The 18320-nt window shown below is 40.6% G+C and overlaps 1 protein-coding gene across 5 annotated transcripts; it reads left to right on the top strand.

Annotated features, from left to right (window-relative positions):
* The first annotated feature begins 293 nt into the window (after positions 1 to 293).
* On the top strand, positions 294 to 16441 carry pou2f1a (POU class 2 homeobox 1a). Of its 5 annotated transcripts, none has more exons than XM_058381121.1 (14): positions 294 to 383; positions 8227 to 8292; positions 8384 to 8478; positions 9672 to 9854; positions 10278 to 10380; positions 11142 to 11242; positions 11405 to 11566; positions 11661 to 11802; positions 11971 to 12110; positions 14462 to 14641; positions 14734 to 14815; positions 15226 to 15559; positions 15659 to 15750; positions 15846 to 16441. In XM_058381121.1, exons 1-14 carry the CDS (start codon positions 338 to 340, stop codon positions 16106 to 16108), a joined length of 1989 nt encoding a protein of 662 aa, XP_058237104.1. In that variant the 5' UTR covers positions 294 to 337; the 3' UTR covers positions 16109 to 16441. The 5 variants fall into 5 exon arrangements, with proteins under 5 accessions (XP_058237104.1, XP_058237105.1, XP_058237103.1 ...); XM_058381122.1 differs by having other exon boundaries at positions 10275 to 10380; positions 15250 to 15559; XM_058381120.1 differs by having other exon boundaries at positions 10275 to 10380.
* Positions 16442 to 18320: the final 1879 nt, after the last annotated feature.

The following is an 18320-nucleotide window of genomic DNA, read 5'->3' as shown; positions in this document are numbered from 1 at the left end:
TAGCTAGGATATATTAATCTATAAGTTATTTATTAGAAATAAACTGTAATGGACCCGATTATAGTGGCTTTTATACACATTAAACGTGAACGTAGTCAGTGGGAGAACTATAATCTCATCCCGGTCCAGGAATGTCGTCCTGTTTCTGATGCAATGTGTCGACTATTACTAAATATGGGTTTTTATTACTGATGTTTTTTGTTGTTATAAATGTTCTAAATAGGTGAAATTTTGTGCTTTGTTAGTGAGGAGGAACTTTTCCTGACCGGGGGGTTTGGCTTATGCATGCTCTCTCTGTTTATCGGGGATGGGTTGTGACTTGTACTAAATATTCAAAATGGCGGACAGAGGCTCAGCGAGTCAAGATGAGCGCTTGAGAGCAGGTAATCATTACATTTTACATATTCATAATCATTTTCCCTTTCCTAGCATCTTCTTCTACCAGCAAGGGATAGCAGACATGTGCGCTTTTCTTCTAAAACATCGTTTGCCGTGTTTATTTCTAACAACGATAATCCATTGCTCCGCTACTTTAGCTAGCGAGTTAGATTAGCGTAGTTAGCTACAAACAACAACAACAACGAAAAAAAAGAACTCTTGCCCGTGTATATTGCTGTAACATCGCGTGAATTAAGGTACTTATTGACGCTTAGTTTTTTTTTGGGGGGGGGTTATGGTATGTAAATAAACGTGAAGCGGTTTCTTTTTGAGGAGGGGGAAGCGCGTGTGAGTAAGGAGTTGTGTTTGGAAATGTGTAGAATAAAAAGTAATCCAGCTAGCACGCTGCTTTGTGGAGCCGTTTATGAAGCTGCGGTGATGGGGATAGCCAAGTTGCTAACAAGCTAGTGTTAATGATGCCTCCTGCTCCGACATGAGTTACCCCGGGGCACAGGGCCAAACGAAAACGAGTTATTCAAGCTACGGCTTTACATATTCATATCTTAGTTCATCTAAAGGGTATAATTGAGCACTTCTCTGGTGTTCGTGTCGCTTGCAAGTTATAAAGCGTCGTAAGGCGCTTCTTAACTTTTTTTTTTTTTACTTTGAGCGCACACGGTGCTTCACACCGCCGGCTAGTTAATGAGTTACTGTGTGACCAGTGTAACATTAACCTTACTAGGAGTTTGCATGCACGTAAACCTTAGATATATATTCCATAAAACATATCATGTCTTGTTTTGCTGTGTGATCGGCCCACTCGAGGGCTTCTTGACGAATACTTAAGTAAATAAAGGTTAGATCATTCCTCTGGACGCTTCGTTGGTCGTGTCCAAGCCCAGAAAGGTTATATAGACGCCGGTGTTTGTCAGCGTTGATGAAGTAAAGACCAGCTTTATGAATATTCATGAGTACAAGCTCTATATTCATGAATGATTAATCCAGTGCGCGCGCGCGTTTTTTTATTATTTTATTTTGTGTATTCCTTGAAGAACCGAAAGGAATATCAGACACTAGTTTAAAAAAAAAAACACACACAAGCTAAAACCTAAAAGTGACCAGGTTTCCTGTGATTACCGAGGTGTAGTTTTAGTATTAATTTGTCTGCGTTAATAGTTTTGCCGATGAAAGGTTAGTTGATGAGGTGTGTGCGCGTGCGTCGTGACAAGAGAGTGGAGAGGTTTTCGACAGAAGTTTGATTCATGGGTGTCGGGGGGGTAAAAACCCATTCAAGTTTCCACTTGAAAGGTTGTAAAGGTGTTTTTGATGAAACGTGTAATATTTTGGTGAACAGGTTATGTCGGCTAGGCGGAGAGGGATGGCTGAGAAATTATGCAAATTTTATGCAAATGAATATCGGTGTTGTGAAGTGACAGTGCATACGACTTTAATATTGCTATGGCGAACAGTGATCTTTAAAAGACAAAGATCCTTCAATGAATGATTCATTAGGTATGAGCTCAGTCTGTCAAATGCAATCTCGTGTAGATTAGTAGAGGAAGATTCAGCCTGAAACTTGGCTACGGGACCTGGCATGCTATGCAAGGAATCCTGTTCGTGTACGCGATGAACCCAGTCATAATGATGGCGTTGTTTGACGTGAAGGCAACCGCGCAAGTTACGGACCCGACAGAGAAAGTCGCAGGAGTCTCTGTTTTATCCTTATAGTAATATCTGAACAGAAGTTCGAGGTACAGAGCTGGCGGGAGGAAGAAAGGCCTCATTCATTGACATGAGAGAATATATCTGGTGCTGTGTGAGGCGTTTATTACTTTCATTTTTCAGTGTTCACTCGCTGTTTAATCCTGGTAATGAAAGTGTTTTTGTATAGTTTGAAATAGAAGTTTGTTCGAAAATCTCACACAGGTCAAACCAGTAACCGAGAGCAGGAGGGAATGGGATGGCAGTGCGAGTGGGTTGGATTGGATCAGAATTCCTTTAGGTGCGAGTGGGAATGCGATCAGAAAAACAGTCCCGCAAACACGAGACCTATAGAATACACCCTTACACACACGGCAAACTACAGGTGCATTTCTAGCACTTTGTTGTTCTCCTTTTTCTTTTTGCCTTTTTTTTTTACTGTTAGAAGTCTGTAGATTGCATTAACAGTGCATGTAATGCAAATGCAGTCGCTTTCGTAAGCACCAGTACACACACACACACACACACACAATGTGAGCATGTACGTTTTCGAACACTAAGAAGGAAACTGTGCTGCAGAGCAGATAATGGATGTGAAATAAAACTTTGCTTTATTTTATGTTGCACTTTTGTTTCGTACAATGCCAGTATTGTGTTTACATTTCTGACTTTGAATGTTTCTTGGGACCCCAAAGGATTTCTCATCCCCCAGAAAGTCAGTGAGGTTATTGTTTTCGCTGTGTTTCGATGGTGGGTCCTTCAGGTCTTTATACACTGCACCACTGTTCTCCAAGCATTTTTGCTTTTGTACTAATTTTGATTTGAGGATCGTTTTAAACCCTTTCACTGCATCTTGACATCCGTACGGTTTTGCACAGAATTGTAAATCATCCCCAGATATCGTTTATGGTAAAAATGCATTCAGAGCAACACGAGACAGGAAGACACACGTCCAATTTGCCTATCATGCATATTCATTGGGATTTATCGGCGTGTACATGTGCAGAGATGTTCCTAGTAGTTTCTATTAAATTGCAATATATTATTCAAGATGTATTATTTTTTAATGGCGCAGAACGATCCAGTTGGAGGTGCTTCAGATCCGATCAGCAACACGTGTATTCCAATTAAATCTATAGCAGCTTTTATTTCCATTGGAATCCAAATCAGAAGTTGGAAAAATAAAACACGGTTGAAATAAGATCACCGATTCCTACTCGGCTTCGGTGTGCGAGAGGATCCTTGCTGGTTTTTTAGGGATTTTTGCATTATTTTTCAAGCATATGAACTGCATATCAAGTGGGTTTTTTTTTTTTTGTTTGTTCAGAAAGTCCTGTCTGCATGACTAATAAGATGTTATAAAGTAGCTTTTCTGCTCTTCTGCCACCCACTGCTCATGAATATTCATAAGCAGACCCAAACTGTTTATTCATATTCATTAGTTGACGCAAGTTCTATTAGCTGAAGCTCCTGATCGTATTGGAAATAAGTGATTTGAATTCCCATTGCAATCCATGTGTATAACAATGGATGTAATTAAGTGTACCTGTAAGGTGTATCGATGTTTGTTTGCTTTTAAGCCTAGTAATGTTGGAAAGAATGTAAATTTAACAATATTTGACAGCACACGAAGCTCTTACGTAAATCTTAAAATCTCCAGCTTCGAGTACAGGAACTGCACAGAGAACATCCTGAAATACAAATTTTGTGTAAGATTTTGTCGATCCTGAAGGGATTGTGGGGATTTCACTGAAACCCTATGTGTCATGTGCTGGCTCAGACATGCCCTACATCATTGTGCCCAAATTTCCTGTCTTTACATCGCTTAACAAAGAGCAGAGATATTACAGCGTCGGAGACCAATCATATTCACATGAAAACACAATACAGCGCCTGTCGAAGAGCCAAGCAAGATTTAGCGTTTCAATTCAATATACCGGGTGGCTAGTATTTTATTTGTCGCAAAGAGTTTCCCCGCTTTTCAGTGGTTTCTGGTTTCTGACCACATTGCCATCCTGCATGAGAGGAAAAAAATGAACAGCCTATCAGCTCACATCGTGTTTCATATCCCCTCTTCCACACCCTCCTGCTGTAGGGGCGAGAAGACGGCATGTTATTGAGGTGAGCGCAAACCGTTGGCTCTTGACATTAGAGTCACTAAATCTTAGTGTTATTTTGTTTTGTTGTTTGTAAGGGGGTCTATGAACATTTCAGTAACCAAGTTTTCTTCTGTACGTATTTTAAACAAATAGTCTGTCGTTTCACCGATAAAGGAACACACATTTCCTGCTCAAAAAAGCAGAAAAGTAGCAGAAGCATGCTAGTGTCTAGATCTTCCTGCTTGTTTTTTTTTTTCTTTTCATCCGCTGAAGTTGTGCTTAAATACACCATACATCACGCTGTCTTTAAACAAACCCGGGCAGTTGAGTCTGTCTGGGCCATTTTCCTAATTAAGAATTATATTTGGCGCTGAAGTCTATTTCTAGTCCATGACCGCATAAAATAATCACAGGAAGTTCGTCAGATGCTGGTTCTCTAGCAAATCAGTGTGAACAAATTTCTCACTCGGACTATGTTTAACCCTGAGTGGTAATTCATCTCCATCCTCAGTCTGTGAATGTGATAAAAACCCACTCATTCTCCTGATCCTATTCAGAGCTCTGCTTTTTAAGGAGCTTATTAAAGCATTCATTTTTCAAAAGGGAACGCAGAAGGGGGGGGCACTTTATGCACTTTATGCAGGCTTCCAGCAGATAATTAATGGCCTTTGCTGATGGAGGCGTGATGCTCCATGTAAAAGTTATTGATTAGGTTTATGCAATGTAACGGTGCGGTTTGCTCTAACGCCAACTGTCACGATGAGTCTGCTTAAGTTCATGATTATTATAACTATTCGGCTTTCACTTTATCATCGGACGTACCTCGTGTTCTTTAGTGGCCCAGGAAATACGTGAGTTGTGCGTAATTTACTTTCTGTTAACTTTGAGTCTATTAGAAGAGGATTATTTTTTTGCGGCGAGCTACGATCGTGACCTTGCTTTGAACATGCTCAAGGTACTTTGATGGAGCATCAAAAAACATTTTTCCTCAAGGCTAAACTGTCTGTGTGTGTTCAGAAGACCAGCTCGCGGCAGACAAACGTTTGTGTAGTGTGTGTCTTTCAGTAGCTGTAAGCAACCCTACAGCAGGTAACGAGGAGAAAGATGAACAGCAGCCGATAACTCTCTGAGAGGAAACTATTAGTGTACACCGATCCGCCATAACATTATGACCACTGACGGTTGCCGTGAGTCACAATGATTTATCTCCTCATCATGGCACCTGTTAGTGGGTGGGATATATTCAACAGCAGGTGAACATTTTGTCCTCAAAGTTGAAGCAGAAAAACTGGACAAGTGTAAGGATTTGAGTGAGTTTGACAAGGGCCAAATTGTGATGGCTAGACGACTGGATCAGAGCGTCTCCAAAACTGCAGCTCTTGTGGGGTGTTCCCGGTCTGCAGTGGTCAGTATCTATCAAAAGTGGTCCAAGGAAGGAACAGTGGTGAACTGGCGACAAGCTCATGGGCGGCCAAGTCTCATTGATGCATGTGGGGAGAGAAGGCTGGCCGTGTGATCCGATCCAACAGACGAGCTACTGTTGCTCAAATTGCTGAAGAAGTTAATGCTGGTTCTGATAGAAAGGTGTCAGAATACAAACTGTGATGCACTGTGTTGTGTTTTGGCAGCAAAAGGGGGACCAACATAATATTAGGCAGGTGGTCATAATGTTTCCCCAACCAGCTGTTTCTTCCTGTTTTTTCCTAATATTTATCTTGTTTTCAAAATAGTGCAGAAGCAGCCACTACAGCCAGTTACTCAGGCTTAATCTCGACAAAAGCCTCGTTCACAACTAGCTCGGGCGGTTGTAAGTGGACGGCACTAAAAGTGCAGGTGTGAACAGGGTCTCGAAGACGTATGGTGATCTGATCACTCGGACCACATTTGAGACACACGTGAGGCTGTTAAGGAAATGACACTCTATAGCACTCTGCTGATGGTGTAATGGAGAAAGACCATGCAAGAACAAGAGACAGAAAAGTAGCTGTTCTTTATAACGTCATTTGCCGTACAAGTTTCATTAGCAGACAACGGATTTAAAAACTTCTAAAAGTACACGAGAGAGGATTCGTGCCAGGAAATAAATTCAGTGGAGTAGTGGCGTTCATTTGCCTTGACAGAAAACGGTGTATGAAATCTGATCACAAGTGGTCACTGGAGACGCTTTCGTAATGCCAGGTGTGAATGGCTTTGCGTCTCGGCTGTCCACTTGCGATCCGATCGGCCAGGACGCGTGATAATGCCAGGAGTGAACCAGGCCAGAGTCGCGTAATAGAAAGTGCTTGTGTTTAGTCTCCTGAGAAATTTGGAGATCTTGCTCTCTAGGCATACGGGCGAGTCTGTTAGGGTTGTATAGTGTATAATGCCCAAGAGAGTTTGTGTTGAGTATGAAATCAAACCGGTTGCTAGATGATGCCTCTGGGATCCACATATACCATTTGCGCAGTGATGCTCAGCATTAGATGCTCAGCTGAGATGGTTGTTATTGTTTATAAGGAGAGCAAAACATCCATACAGATGCTCACAGCAGTCTTTCTTAGCCTCGGATTTGTTTTACATATTCTAACATATGCTCCATTATTGTGGTGTTGTATGCTATTTCACGCTGTGTGTAAGCAGGTACGGTGATGTCCTAAATGTTTCATACTGCCCTAGACTTACTTCCTCATTTATGTGTGAACTGAAAGTAAACCAATGCGCTGTCTATATGACTGGTTCAATTCTAAATAAACACTATCCCTTGTTTTGGTCAGTCATTTAAAATCGGAGCGTTTTTGACAAAGGTGATCCTGTTTAATATGCGTCCTGGTTCTTAAACCTTTTCATATTTTGTGTGTGTGTGTGTAAATTGCTTAATTCTGTTTATTCCTGTGTTGCTTTGAGCCTTGCCACAGTGGTCTAGCTGACAAATAAATTTCTCTGTTGTGATGGCTGATATCGCGTCGTGGGGGGGGTGTGTTTCTCACTTTCTTCTTAATTAAAACAGTCACACGCTGGCAGTAATTGGGCTTTTACTTCTCCCTAGCTGCCATGCCTGCCATACCCAAGAAGCTATCCAATTAATATGCTAATGAACTGATAAATATTTATGAGCGTTTTTGAATTATGCAGAAAGCTTTCTGAGGTCTCTCTCTCTCTCTCCGAAATGAATTGCTTGCAGGACTTCAAAGCTGCTCTTGGCTAACGAGGATCGGGCGCGCTATTTGCATATAGCTTTAATCAGCTGAATACTGATTACGCTTCATTATGGATGCTAGTGTTCCAGTTGCATTCTTTGTTTCGCTCTGGTGATGGTGAGAGAACTCTCTTGCTTCATGCTCCTAGCTGTAATTGTCACTATTGCGTTTGTGCACATAGCAGGAGCCTGTAGAGCTCTGCAGGCTTTTTTTTCCCCCCTTTATTTCATTTGAACAATATCGTAGATGATTTGTAGTTTGCTTTCCGTTACCTGTGGCTTCTGTTCTACGCTTAGAGCTTGCATTTGTGAGAAAATGTTTCATGCTACAGCTCACGGACTTGAGAGTTTCTGGTGAGTGTGCTTTACTTGTGTGCATTTGTATTGGCAAACATTCAGAGGGTATCCAAGTCTGTGACTGTTCAGAGTTATAGACATGATTTACTCTGGTAATTTCTTCTAGATTTAAGTTTTGTCAAATTGGCTTTGTGAGCATCTGTGGGAAAGGCATCATAGTGTTTTAAGTGGAAAAATGCCACAAAGATCTCATTTTGATTTCAAAAGTTAGTGCTGGTTGTGCGTGCTTATGATACCTTTGTAACTAGCCACTAGCAAATTTTCATGATTTTTCTTTATAATAAAGTGCTTTAAGTATTGCACATGGGATTCGAAGAGCTGTGAGTCAGGCAGCACAAAGGCTTGGTGCGATTTTAGAGGTCATTAAGCTTTCACGGATAATCCGAAGCAGCCGGACTGAGAGATGAGTCTCAGCGGTCTCGTTTAGGTCAAACTGACCAAGACCTCATCACTAATATGGATAACTGTGTTCTCTCTCCTTTTTTTCTTTTTCTTTTTTCTGATCCTGTTTTGCAGATTCTACAAGCGCAGCGACAGAATCGAGTAAAACTGCCATGGAGAATGGAATACACGGAGTCCAAGGTAAATCCTCTCAAGCCCTTTGTGTTGGCGTGCGATTCCTTTTTGTTGACCGCGAAGCATGCGAGTAAACACTTTCCCCTTTCCATTCTAGCTGCTCAAACAAATGGCCTGGACTCGCAGCAAAAACCAAATGGACAAGCAACAAGTGCAATCAGCAACATGCAGGCACAAGCCTTGCTCCAGCAGGTAATAAATATTTCCGGTGGACGTTCCCATAACACACTCTCTCTCACACACACACACACACACACACACTAAATGGGGTTGCAGTCACCTTCTACATGCTTTCATGGTCCAGATTGAGGATGCAAACTAGGGGGATATTAAGCACTGCCTCTTGAATTTCTATAGTAAAAATTCCTTCTCCACAGAGACAAGTCAGTGTAATTTATTAAGAAAGTGCCATGGCACTCATTATCTCTCAGAAATGAGCTTGAGCGAACAGAGTGGTATGTTAATTAAACACTGCTGCAGTCATTCCAAAACAGGTGGAGGAGAATATGCAAATCTATGCAGAATGTATTTACACTGCATAATACCCTCATTTACATAATGCGAGTAGAACGACTACAGGCAATTTGATTCCCCCAATGAGTCTTCGCCTTCCAAACTTTCATCCTAGATTCATCGTCCTCAACTAATTCTGTCCTCACAATCACCACATCAGCTTTTTTTTTTACTTCCACGCTCATTGGTGGATTTACTTTAATGTGGGGATTTTAATGGTTTCTGCCTTCCATTAGGGGCTCAAAAATAAAAATGCAGAAGTCACTGGTGATAGAGGTGCGAATAATCTTGCTTTTGTACATGATGAATGCTTCAGAGTTGAATCTGTTGGTGAATGGAAAGGTTATTCCAAAAAAAAAAAAAGAGGTTCCATCTAGCACAGAAAAGAGCTTCTTTGAATTCGATCTGAATATTCAGGCTTCATAGGGGTCCATAGACACCGGCGCTAGGCTTGAACCCTCTCTGCCCTATCCAACGATTAATGATGTTAACCAATTTATTAAAGAGCTTTTTGAATAAAGACACAAGAACATTTGAAATTTGCGTTTGTTTGCTAAGCGATTTCTTCTCTGGTTCGTGTTTGAGAAATGGTACAGTGAGATTTAAAGATAACGGAGCAAAGATGGGAAAGCACACAGTTTGTGCGACGACTATCAATAACCAGCATAAGGGGTTTATAATTATTATAATACTTTATAACTGCTTTATTTGAGTTATTATTTTTAGAAAGTAGATCGAAAGGATTGCCCTCTTGCATTCAGTCTTCAGTGCCTTCATAGCATGATGATTCAAGTAGTGCTGCTTGTCTAGGCTTTGATCATACATGTTTGTCATGATGTGTACTGTGTATGTGTGTGTATGTGTGTGTGTAGTTGAGTCTGAGTTCAGCGCAGCAGCAGCAGTTGTTCCTGCAGCAGGCTCAGCAGATCCTGGCAGCCGCTGTGCAGCAGCAGTCCGCAAGCCAGCAGAGTAGCACCACTGGAGCCAACATCTCTGCTTCTGCTGCTACACCCATCACTCAGATCCCTCTCTCTCAGCCTATCCAGATTGCACCCGTAAGAAGAACAACTGATTAAAAGTTTATTAGCTCTCAGGATTTAATCAAAGGGTTTTCTTTTTATTTTCTTACTCTTAACAAACTTGAGTGTAATCACTGCTGTATTGAGTTAAGAGAGCCAACATTAGTGCTTTTGACAGAGTAACATGATATAGTTGTGTGTGTGTGTGTATATATATGTATATGTGTGTGTGTGTGTATATATATGTGTGTGTGGATATATATATATATATATATATAGATAGATAGATAGATAGATAGATAGATAGATAGATAGATATATATATATATATATATATATATATATATATATATATATATATATATATAGATAGAGATAGATATATATATAGATTCAACTCTATTCTTCCCTTTTTCCCTTGTTTTCTAAATTTGGTGTGTTTTTGTTTACCTTCAGCAGCTGCAACCTACGGGTCTTAACCTGCAGCAGTTTGTGTTGGTGCAGCCAGGACAGCTTCAGCCTGCTCAGTTTATCATCTCCCCTCCACCTCAAGGCCAGACTGGTATGAGCTTCACAAACCAACACTCAAATCACAGTAGAGCACATCATGATAGATTTTGGACACATTTTCAGTGTGTCTCCTAAGAAAAAGTGTTCAGTTTTTTGGGGAAAACATTTAAACCACCTACACGATTCACCTCTTACCTAAACTGATGACTTTTTTCCCCTTTCCGAATTTAGTCATGAGTAATTCCCAACCACCAGCCAGTTCTTATTTATCTGACTGCTATTAAAGGTGTGCTTTCGTTCATGTGACACTTCTCTAATAAATGGTGAATTATTTGTTAAAGACTATAAGACTTTAGTGGCTGGTTGAATAAGCTAATATGAGAGTTTCTGCTGAAGTCCTGGTAGCTCCAACTCTGGCTCTAAAGCAACCCTTAATGATGTCTCAGCTAGAAACATAGGGCTTTTAAGCCAACTGAATAGTGGAGCGTAACGTTCAGGTTAGGGGTCACCAGAAAGCTGTGGTATGTGATGATGTGGTAGCTTAGTGGTTAAGGGGTAACTACTGATTGGAAGGTTAGAGTTTGACCAGGTCCACCATGCTGCCACTGCTGGGCCCCTGAGCAAGGCCCTTAACCCTTATATGTATAAAACTGTAAGTCACTCTGGATAAGGGCGTCTGCCAAATGCCAGAAATGTAAAAGTAAAGCTGTGTCTCATTTTGGTTGTGGATTTTATTAGAATTTTGAGATGTTTTATGCAGTAGCATTTCCCCTCCATTTAAAACTGAATACTCTCCTTCTTTTTCTTTTTTAGGACTTCTACAAGGCCTTCAAGCCCAGAATCTTCTGACACAACTACCTCAAAGTCAAGCCCAGATCCTGCAGCCTCAGCCAAGCATTGCTCTGACGACACAGGTCTGAATTTTTAAGTCCACTGCGTCTAATATGCAGTCTCCATATTTGCTTTATAAATATCAGAAGCAACTCCTTGTTCTTTATTATCTTGGTTGTAATTTAGGTATTGTGGGTTTTTTTCTTTTCGTTGCGAGTCAAAGCCGTATGTTTCATTCTCCACAGGCAGCAATACCTACAAGAAAGATAGCCGCTATGCCATCTGCTGCACCACCCACAGCGAAGCGGATGGATGTTCCTTTAGTGGAGGAGGCCAGTGAACTAGAGGAGCTAGAGCAGTTTGCCAAGGCATTTAAACAGAGACGGATTAAACTGGGCTTTACTCAGGTACCCTGAGCGCACAATGTTGTGTTGGTTGTTATGGACTGATGTTATCAAATTTCTTTACAACTTCAGTCTTTTCTATAACTTTAATCACCAGGGAGACGTTGGCTTGGCCATGGGGAAGCTGTACGGGAATGACTTTAGCCAGACCACCATCTCCCGTTTTGAGGCCTTGAACTTGAGCTTCAAGAACATGTGCAAGCTCAAACCTTTGCTGGAGAAGTGGCTCAATGATGCTGGTCTGTATTACCTCTCTTTCACTAAACTTTGGATATTGGTTTCAATAACCATTAATTAATGAGTATTTTCCCCTCCTTGTTGTTCTCTTTAAGCTTATCCATATTGGTTGTTTAAATGCTAACTATTGTTTTTGCGCTCTCTTTTTTTTTTCTACTTTCTGTTTATAGAAAATATGACCTCAGAATCTGCTGTTTCCAGTCCCAGCGACATGTCCCCTGGCATTTGCGAGGGTCTGAACCGACGGCGTAAGAAAAGAACCAGCATTGATACCAACATTCGCATTGCCTTGGAGAAAAGCTTTCTGGAGGTTGGAGAACAGTCTTATAAACACTAGGGGTCAGAGCTACCATGAGAGAGAACATTTCCCTGAGCCATTTATGACAAATCTTGTGAATTTTGTTCCCATCTCTTTTTGAATATATTGGGTATTAGTGTTCATGTAACCCTTAGGTGTTTTGGGGCCCTGAAGAAGTTCTGACATGTCCTGACATTTGTGTAGTTTTCAGTTACTTATAAACATATAAATGGCTAAAGTCTCATTAAACTGTATTCAGCACAAACTGGGCTACAATAGTATGTGAGCAGCATGTATGTACAAGTTTGTATATTGGAGAAAATAAGTTATGCGTGATTATTGAAAACAACAAAAAAATAAGCCACTGAAATAAGACCACAAAACACATTCATAACATTTGTGTACAAGACTTTTGTGATCTTGGAGCCTGGAGTTTTTACTTCGAAATGATGTGACTATCATCCTGCTCACTTATTCACAGAAAACAATACATTCATTTAAATTTTCTAAGACACTTTTTGTTTAGAAAGGCCATATGTGAGGAGGTGTGAATGATCATGAATAATGCTGTAATTCACACCAGAGAAGACAAAGAACCGCATAATGAGCTGCATACTTACCCCTTTCAGTCAGGTATGTGACTGAGGAAAGTGCTACAAGAAAATAATTTGAGGACAAAAAACAGTATTTCTTTGTTTGTAGCTTATTTACTTACTCAAGATTCACTTGCAAGAATCCCAGGAACAGTTCAAGATAAATAAAAAGTGTAAAAACGGACATTCAGGGTAAAATGGTGCAAACAAAAACAGTGTAGGAGATATATATATTAAAAAAAACTGTCCAAAAACATACATGCAGGATAAAACTGCAACAGCAAGCCGGTGTCCGGGGGGCGTGGCCTTGTATGTAGAATACCCAGACTGTTTCCCCTGTGAATAGCGTGTGGGCGTGTCCTGCCTCGGGTCATTATCAGATAATGAAGTGTGACAGAAGTTCTGTGCCACATGGATTACATAAACTGAGAATGTTTGTTTTCGATGTGAATTGAACCCTAAAAGTAGACCCTTTAAGCTTTCTATAGATATATTTCTCATGTCTGTGTGTGCAGTATTCGCCGAGTTTCAGTTCATTTTACTGACTGGTTTCAAAAATATTCTCGCGGAGACCGAGATGGTAGAAAGCGCACCCTGTATATTTTCTTTATTTTACAAAAGCACAATGTGCCGTGGATATTGTGAATGTACATAAATAAAAGTAGACTCTTTACAGATTCAAATGATGTACTACACTTACGTGTATGATCAAAAATGACAGAGCATTTTAAGTTCTTTTCACGGTTGCCAGATAAAAATGTGTTCCCGCCGGCGGGTTGGCCGACTCCTAAGGGTTAACCACAGATTATTTTTTCGTGTAGTGGTGACGAGTTAAAATACTCCACCAAACAGAAAAGACATCATTCTTAACTGCAGCAAGTCTACTGTTTCCGCTTACAGTTAAAACAAAATGTTGTGATTTTGTAAATGACAGAAAACAAACAGGATGTGCGTTGAGTTTTTCATCTGGAGCACGTCGAAAACAATGAAACGAAACTCACCGTATCAAATGTCACACAGACACGAGAAATATTTCTGTAGAAAACCTGCTTTTAAATGGACAGATTTACAATAAAAACAAATATTCTCTGTTTGTGTAACATGCACAAGAACTAATGATGGATACAGATTTTCTCTCAGCTCATTAACGCTAATCCAGACACACCCATTCACAGCGTGTGCTATTCATACGGTAATCTGCGCTAAATATTCCAAAGTGCTAAATGCCCTCCTAGAAGTTCCTTAAGGAACTATATGGCAACATGAGCCACAAGGACTTTAAGGGCAGGATCATCGTCTCCCCAGGTGTGACAATACATCAGTATTCATGACTGTGGGCACACTCACGCAAACAGCCTTTCTCAAACAAAAAGTGTCATTGAAATGTTAATCAGTGTCTTGTTTTATGTAAATGATTGAACAGGATGGTTTTCACAACAGTGTTTGTTACAAACACTCAGGTCTACATAATCCACGGCACAAAAGTTTGCAAAAAATACACTTAAATATGTATTTTGTGGACCTGTCTCAATATCTCAAAGTTTGTTTTAATAGTAATTACGTGAAACTAGATCTAAAGTACAAACGTATACATGCATGTTGCTTGCATATTATTGTAGCAGAACTTATATAGAATAATGTGTAATGAGAGTTTTGCCATTAATGTTATAGGTAACTGAAATAACAATGTTCAAGGCTCTTAAAAAAAGTCTTGTCTTTGTCGGCCACCGTTATTTAACCGGGAATTCTGTGTTGAAATCCGTTTCCCAGCAAAGCCAAAAGCCTACCTCTGAGGAGATCACCATGATCGCAGATCAGCTCAACATGGAGAAGGAGGTGGTGAGAGTGTGGTTCTGTAACCGGCGACAGAAGGAGAAGAGGATCAACCCCCCGAGCAGCGGCACACCCAACACACCCATCAAAGCGGTCTATACCAACTCCCCATCAGTGGTAGGTTATTTGGAATTTTATTAAATTTATAGTTGCCTTGTAGTCGCATAAATCTGTTTGTGAATTAAAAATATTATCTTTAATGTTGACAGATATCCAGTGCATCAAGCACACTGAATGCCAGTCCAGCGCTCTCTCTCAGCACTGCCTCTGTTCCCAACCTCACACTTGCCGGTATGTCTGTGTTTGATTTTGTTTGTTTTTTTTTAATGAACGTAATTTTTTTGTGGAACCAAACTTACCATTATATCTGGTCTCGTTCTGAATGTCCATTAAATTACAGTTAGATTTATAGTCTTGCTGTTAGGTTGTCATTGGGAAAATGAGACATTCGGTTCAAACCCTGATCTGTTGCCTGTAATGAAAAGCCCAAAAACTAGTTCTCCAACAACAAGAAACACAACATTTACATAAAGAGGAGTGGGAGTGGGAGTTGCACACATTGAAAGTGAAAAGGAAGTTCCTTTCTGAATAGCTGAAGTTGAACTCTGGGGTATTCCTATTGGACCCACTATAAAAAAAAAAAGGTTTCATGGGTATAATAAGAACTAAATGTTTTTGAGTGTTTGTTTTTTTTTCTCCAGTGCCTGATTTTCTCTTGACTTCAGGTACAACTCTAGGACCCGTCACCTCAAACACAGCAACGGTCATCTCTTTGGCACCCGCTCTTGCCACTCCAGCTCCACCTGTGACCTCCCCATCACTCACTCCCTCTGCTACAGCAGCAATTCTGACCAGTACAAAACAGGAAGTGGTCAGGACAACAGAGCCCGGGTCCACCATAGCAACGTCAACTGCACAGGGGCCTGGACAGCTTGTCGTGTCTCCTGCAGGGCTAGGTGGAGCAAACCTGGCAGCCATGGCAGCAGCAGCAGGACTTAACCCAGGGATTATTTCACCTTCCCAGCTAACACAGGGGTATGCACTGTACATCATAAGCATTTATTAATGACTCTCTTATTTCTCTCGTTTTAATATTGTAAGCTGTTTGGATAAAAGTTAAATCTGTTATTTCAGAGGGGCATTGCTAAGCTTAGCACCTGCATCTCTCGGCAGTGCTCTGACTCCAACAGCACTGATGAACAACACTACACTGGCCACTATTCAGGGTTAGTGAACGTCCTCCTTTATGTATCTATTTGACTGCATTTTTAATGATCTCATTTCACATCAATTAATGCTTATTTGTTTTTTGTCCCCCAAGCTCTTGCATCTGGAGGGGCGCTACCAATAACCTCTATCGACGGAAACGGCAACATGCTGTTTGCCAATACCAGCGCAGGAGGTCCCACGCCCAATCTGATGACCACTCCAGTTCTTTTCAACTCACCCCTGTCTCTGCTCCCCGCCGGTGTGCTCTCATCGGGCGGAGCTGGGGGCGGGGCCCTCAACCTACAGGTTACTGGTGATGCGCACCAGAGCGCTGTGCCAGTCAAAAGCATCACTGTGGCCTCCAAGGCTCAATGAACATTTTGCTTCCTCCCTCTCTCTTTTTAGACATTATTTAATCCCTTTGCTACTACCAAATATTGAGACGTTTTATTATAACTATGAATTTTTATCCTTGCGCCAGGAGAATTTGTTACCTTATTTTTTGTTTTCTTTTGGACAAACCAACTGTCTGTCTTAGCAGCTGTTTAAGAGCCTTCATGGAAATTATTTGATGGTTTAGTGGTACTGATTTTGGCACATGCTGACGAAGCAGTTGGAATCCTTCTAGACTTTATTTTTGCATGGGTTGCGGGATGTTTTTCATGAAATCGATCTCTTTTTTTTTTTTTTTTTTTTTTTTTTTTTTTTTTTTTTTTTTACAAAAAAAAAAAAGAAGAAAAAAAGTAACCCTTGATTGAACCAAAAAATGCGAGATTTTGAGATCACGTTAATCATCCTTACACGAGATTATGGGCAAAGAGAAGAATATGTTCACTTTGTGCAAGATTTCTGTTTATTTCTGGGTCTGTTGTGCAGGTCCGTATTTCAGATTTATAACCAAGATCATTGCATATATTTTATGGTTTAAGTTAGACATGTTACTACAAGTTGTCTCAGTAGATGTTTTTAGGAGGCTTTTAAAAAAAACAAAATATATATATATATATTGTTCTAACTAATGTATCACTTTATGAACACGGTTAGAAGGCTTTAAAACTAGTAATAAATCCGAGGCTCTGATTTAAAGCTGGGTCTCTTTACGAGCAGTGCAAGGAGTCTTTGTTCTGTCCAACTCTTGTCTGCAAACACTGATCTTACCGTTTAGCGCTCCTTCAATGTGGCAGTCACTTGAGGGCAGAAGATGTCTACAAACAGCACTGATGCTAAGTTTCATGTAGGTGGGAGAAGTAAATTAGATTCAGGTTCTGAATAGAGACGCCTTTTTTGAACCGCAGATGACGCATCCTATCGTACGTGATAACTTATCAGATTAAGTCTTTGGCAATGCTGAATGCTCTGGGGGTTGCCGAACCCTTTTTTTTTTTTTTTTTTGTCTTTTAGTGATTTTGATGACCGCTAAACCAAATGTCTGATGGCAGTTTATTGAGAAAAGTCACCAATGTAGCTTTGCACACTGTAACACTTAGTAGATTTGCCTAAGCGTGGAGTAACTGCTAAACTAATACACATGGCTTTATTCTCTCAGACATAATCTATGTGGACTGAGGCATTGAAGGGGGGGGGTGTAGATCTGATATGGAAAGCTTCGACCAAAGCGGATGTAGATATACGCACGACTACGTGTGCAAGACGTATGCTGAATAGGGTGAGCAGATCCACTTTGTACCTGTTCGCCATCATCGCTTCTGCGCCTAGAGACACCGCTGCTTTTGTAGCAAACGCAGTTTTGTAGTAATACCTCAGCGTTTAATATTAAACTATAATACTGACCGAGGCATAACGGAGAGGACACGCAGCTTAATTCTCTGTAGTTTTCGTGCTTTAAATGGCATCCGAACTACTTAAACCTGTCACTGAGCTTCTAGTGAAGAATTCGTCGCCACAGGATGTTTCATAATTAAAAACTTGGCACCAAAGTTTATCCAACACTATGCAGTTCATCTTGAATGCTCAAAACGCTGCAAAAAAAATAAAAAAAAATAATAATAATCAGGTTTTCGTTTAATAATACTCAAAGGCATTAAAACAGAACTTTCATATATTGCTAATGGATACACTTTTTAAAATACTACTGCACTGTAAGTACTACTATTATAGATGTTGTTTTCTGACTTGCCAAAGTAAATTCTTCCTGCATTCCTTGTGGATGATGTTAAACCCGGGTGCTAGCACATGCATCTCTCTTCCTTCTCGTGTCATGGAAATAGTTGGAGTCTTTAATCTGCTTGCTATTGCTACAGACTAACCCGTATCAATAGAGGACTGACCGATGTCCTGCTCATTGTGATCACCTGACATCTGCGTACAACTGAACGTTTGCTGAGATGACACGATGCTGCCGTGGCACAGGAAGTGTGAAGATAATTTATTAGAGACTTAAACAGATCTTTTTTGGGTTTTTTCCTTTAAAGTAAGCTAGCCTATAGGGTTTTTTCGATGCAAGCACTGCAGGTAGAAACTCGAAGTTCTCGTAGAGCGTCACGTCAGCTTTTCTGTATTACATAGCGCACATCCTCGTACCAATCTACTGTAAACCTAGGTTGTCCTGTTCGGGTGAGGAGGACTG

The sequence above is a fragment of the Hemibagrus wyckioides genome, linkage group LG26 (assembly GCF_019097595.1).
Source record: "Hemibagrus wyckioides isolate EC202008001 linkage group LG26, SWU_Hwy_1.0, whole genome shotgun sequence".
NCBI lineage: Eukaryota > Metazoa > Chordata > Actinopteri > Siluriformes > Bagridae > Hemibagrus > Hemibagrus wyckioides.
This window is presented reverse-complemented; position numbering and strand designations above follow the sequence as displayed.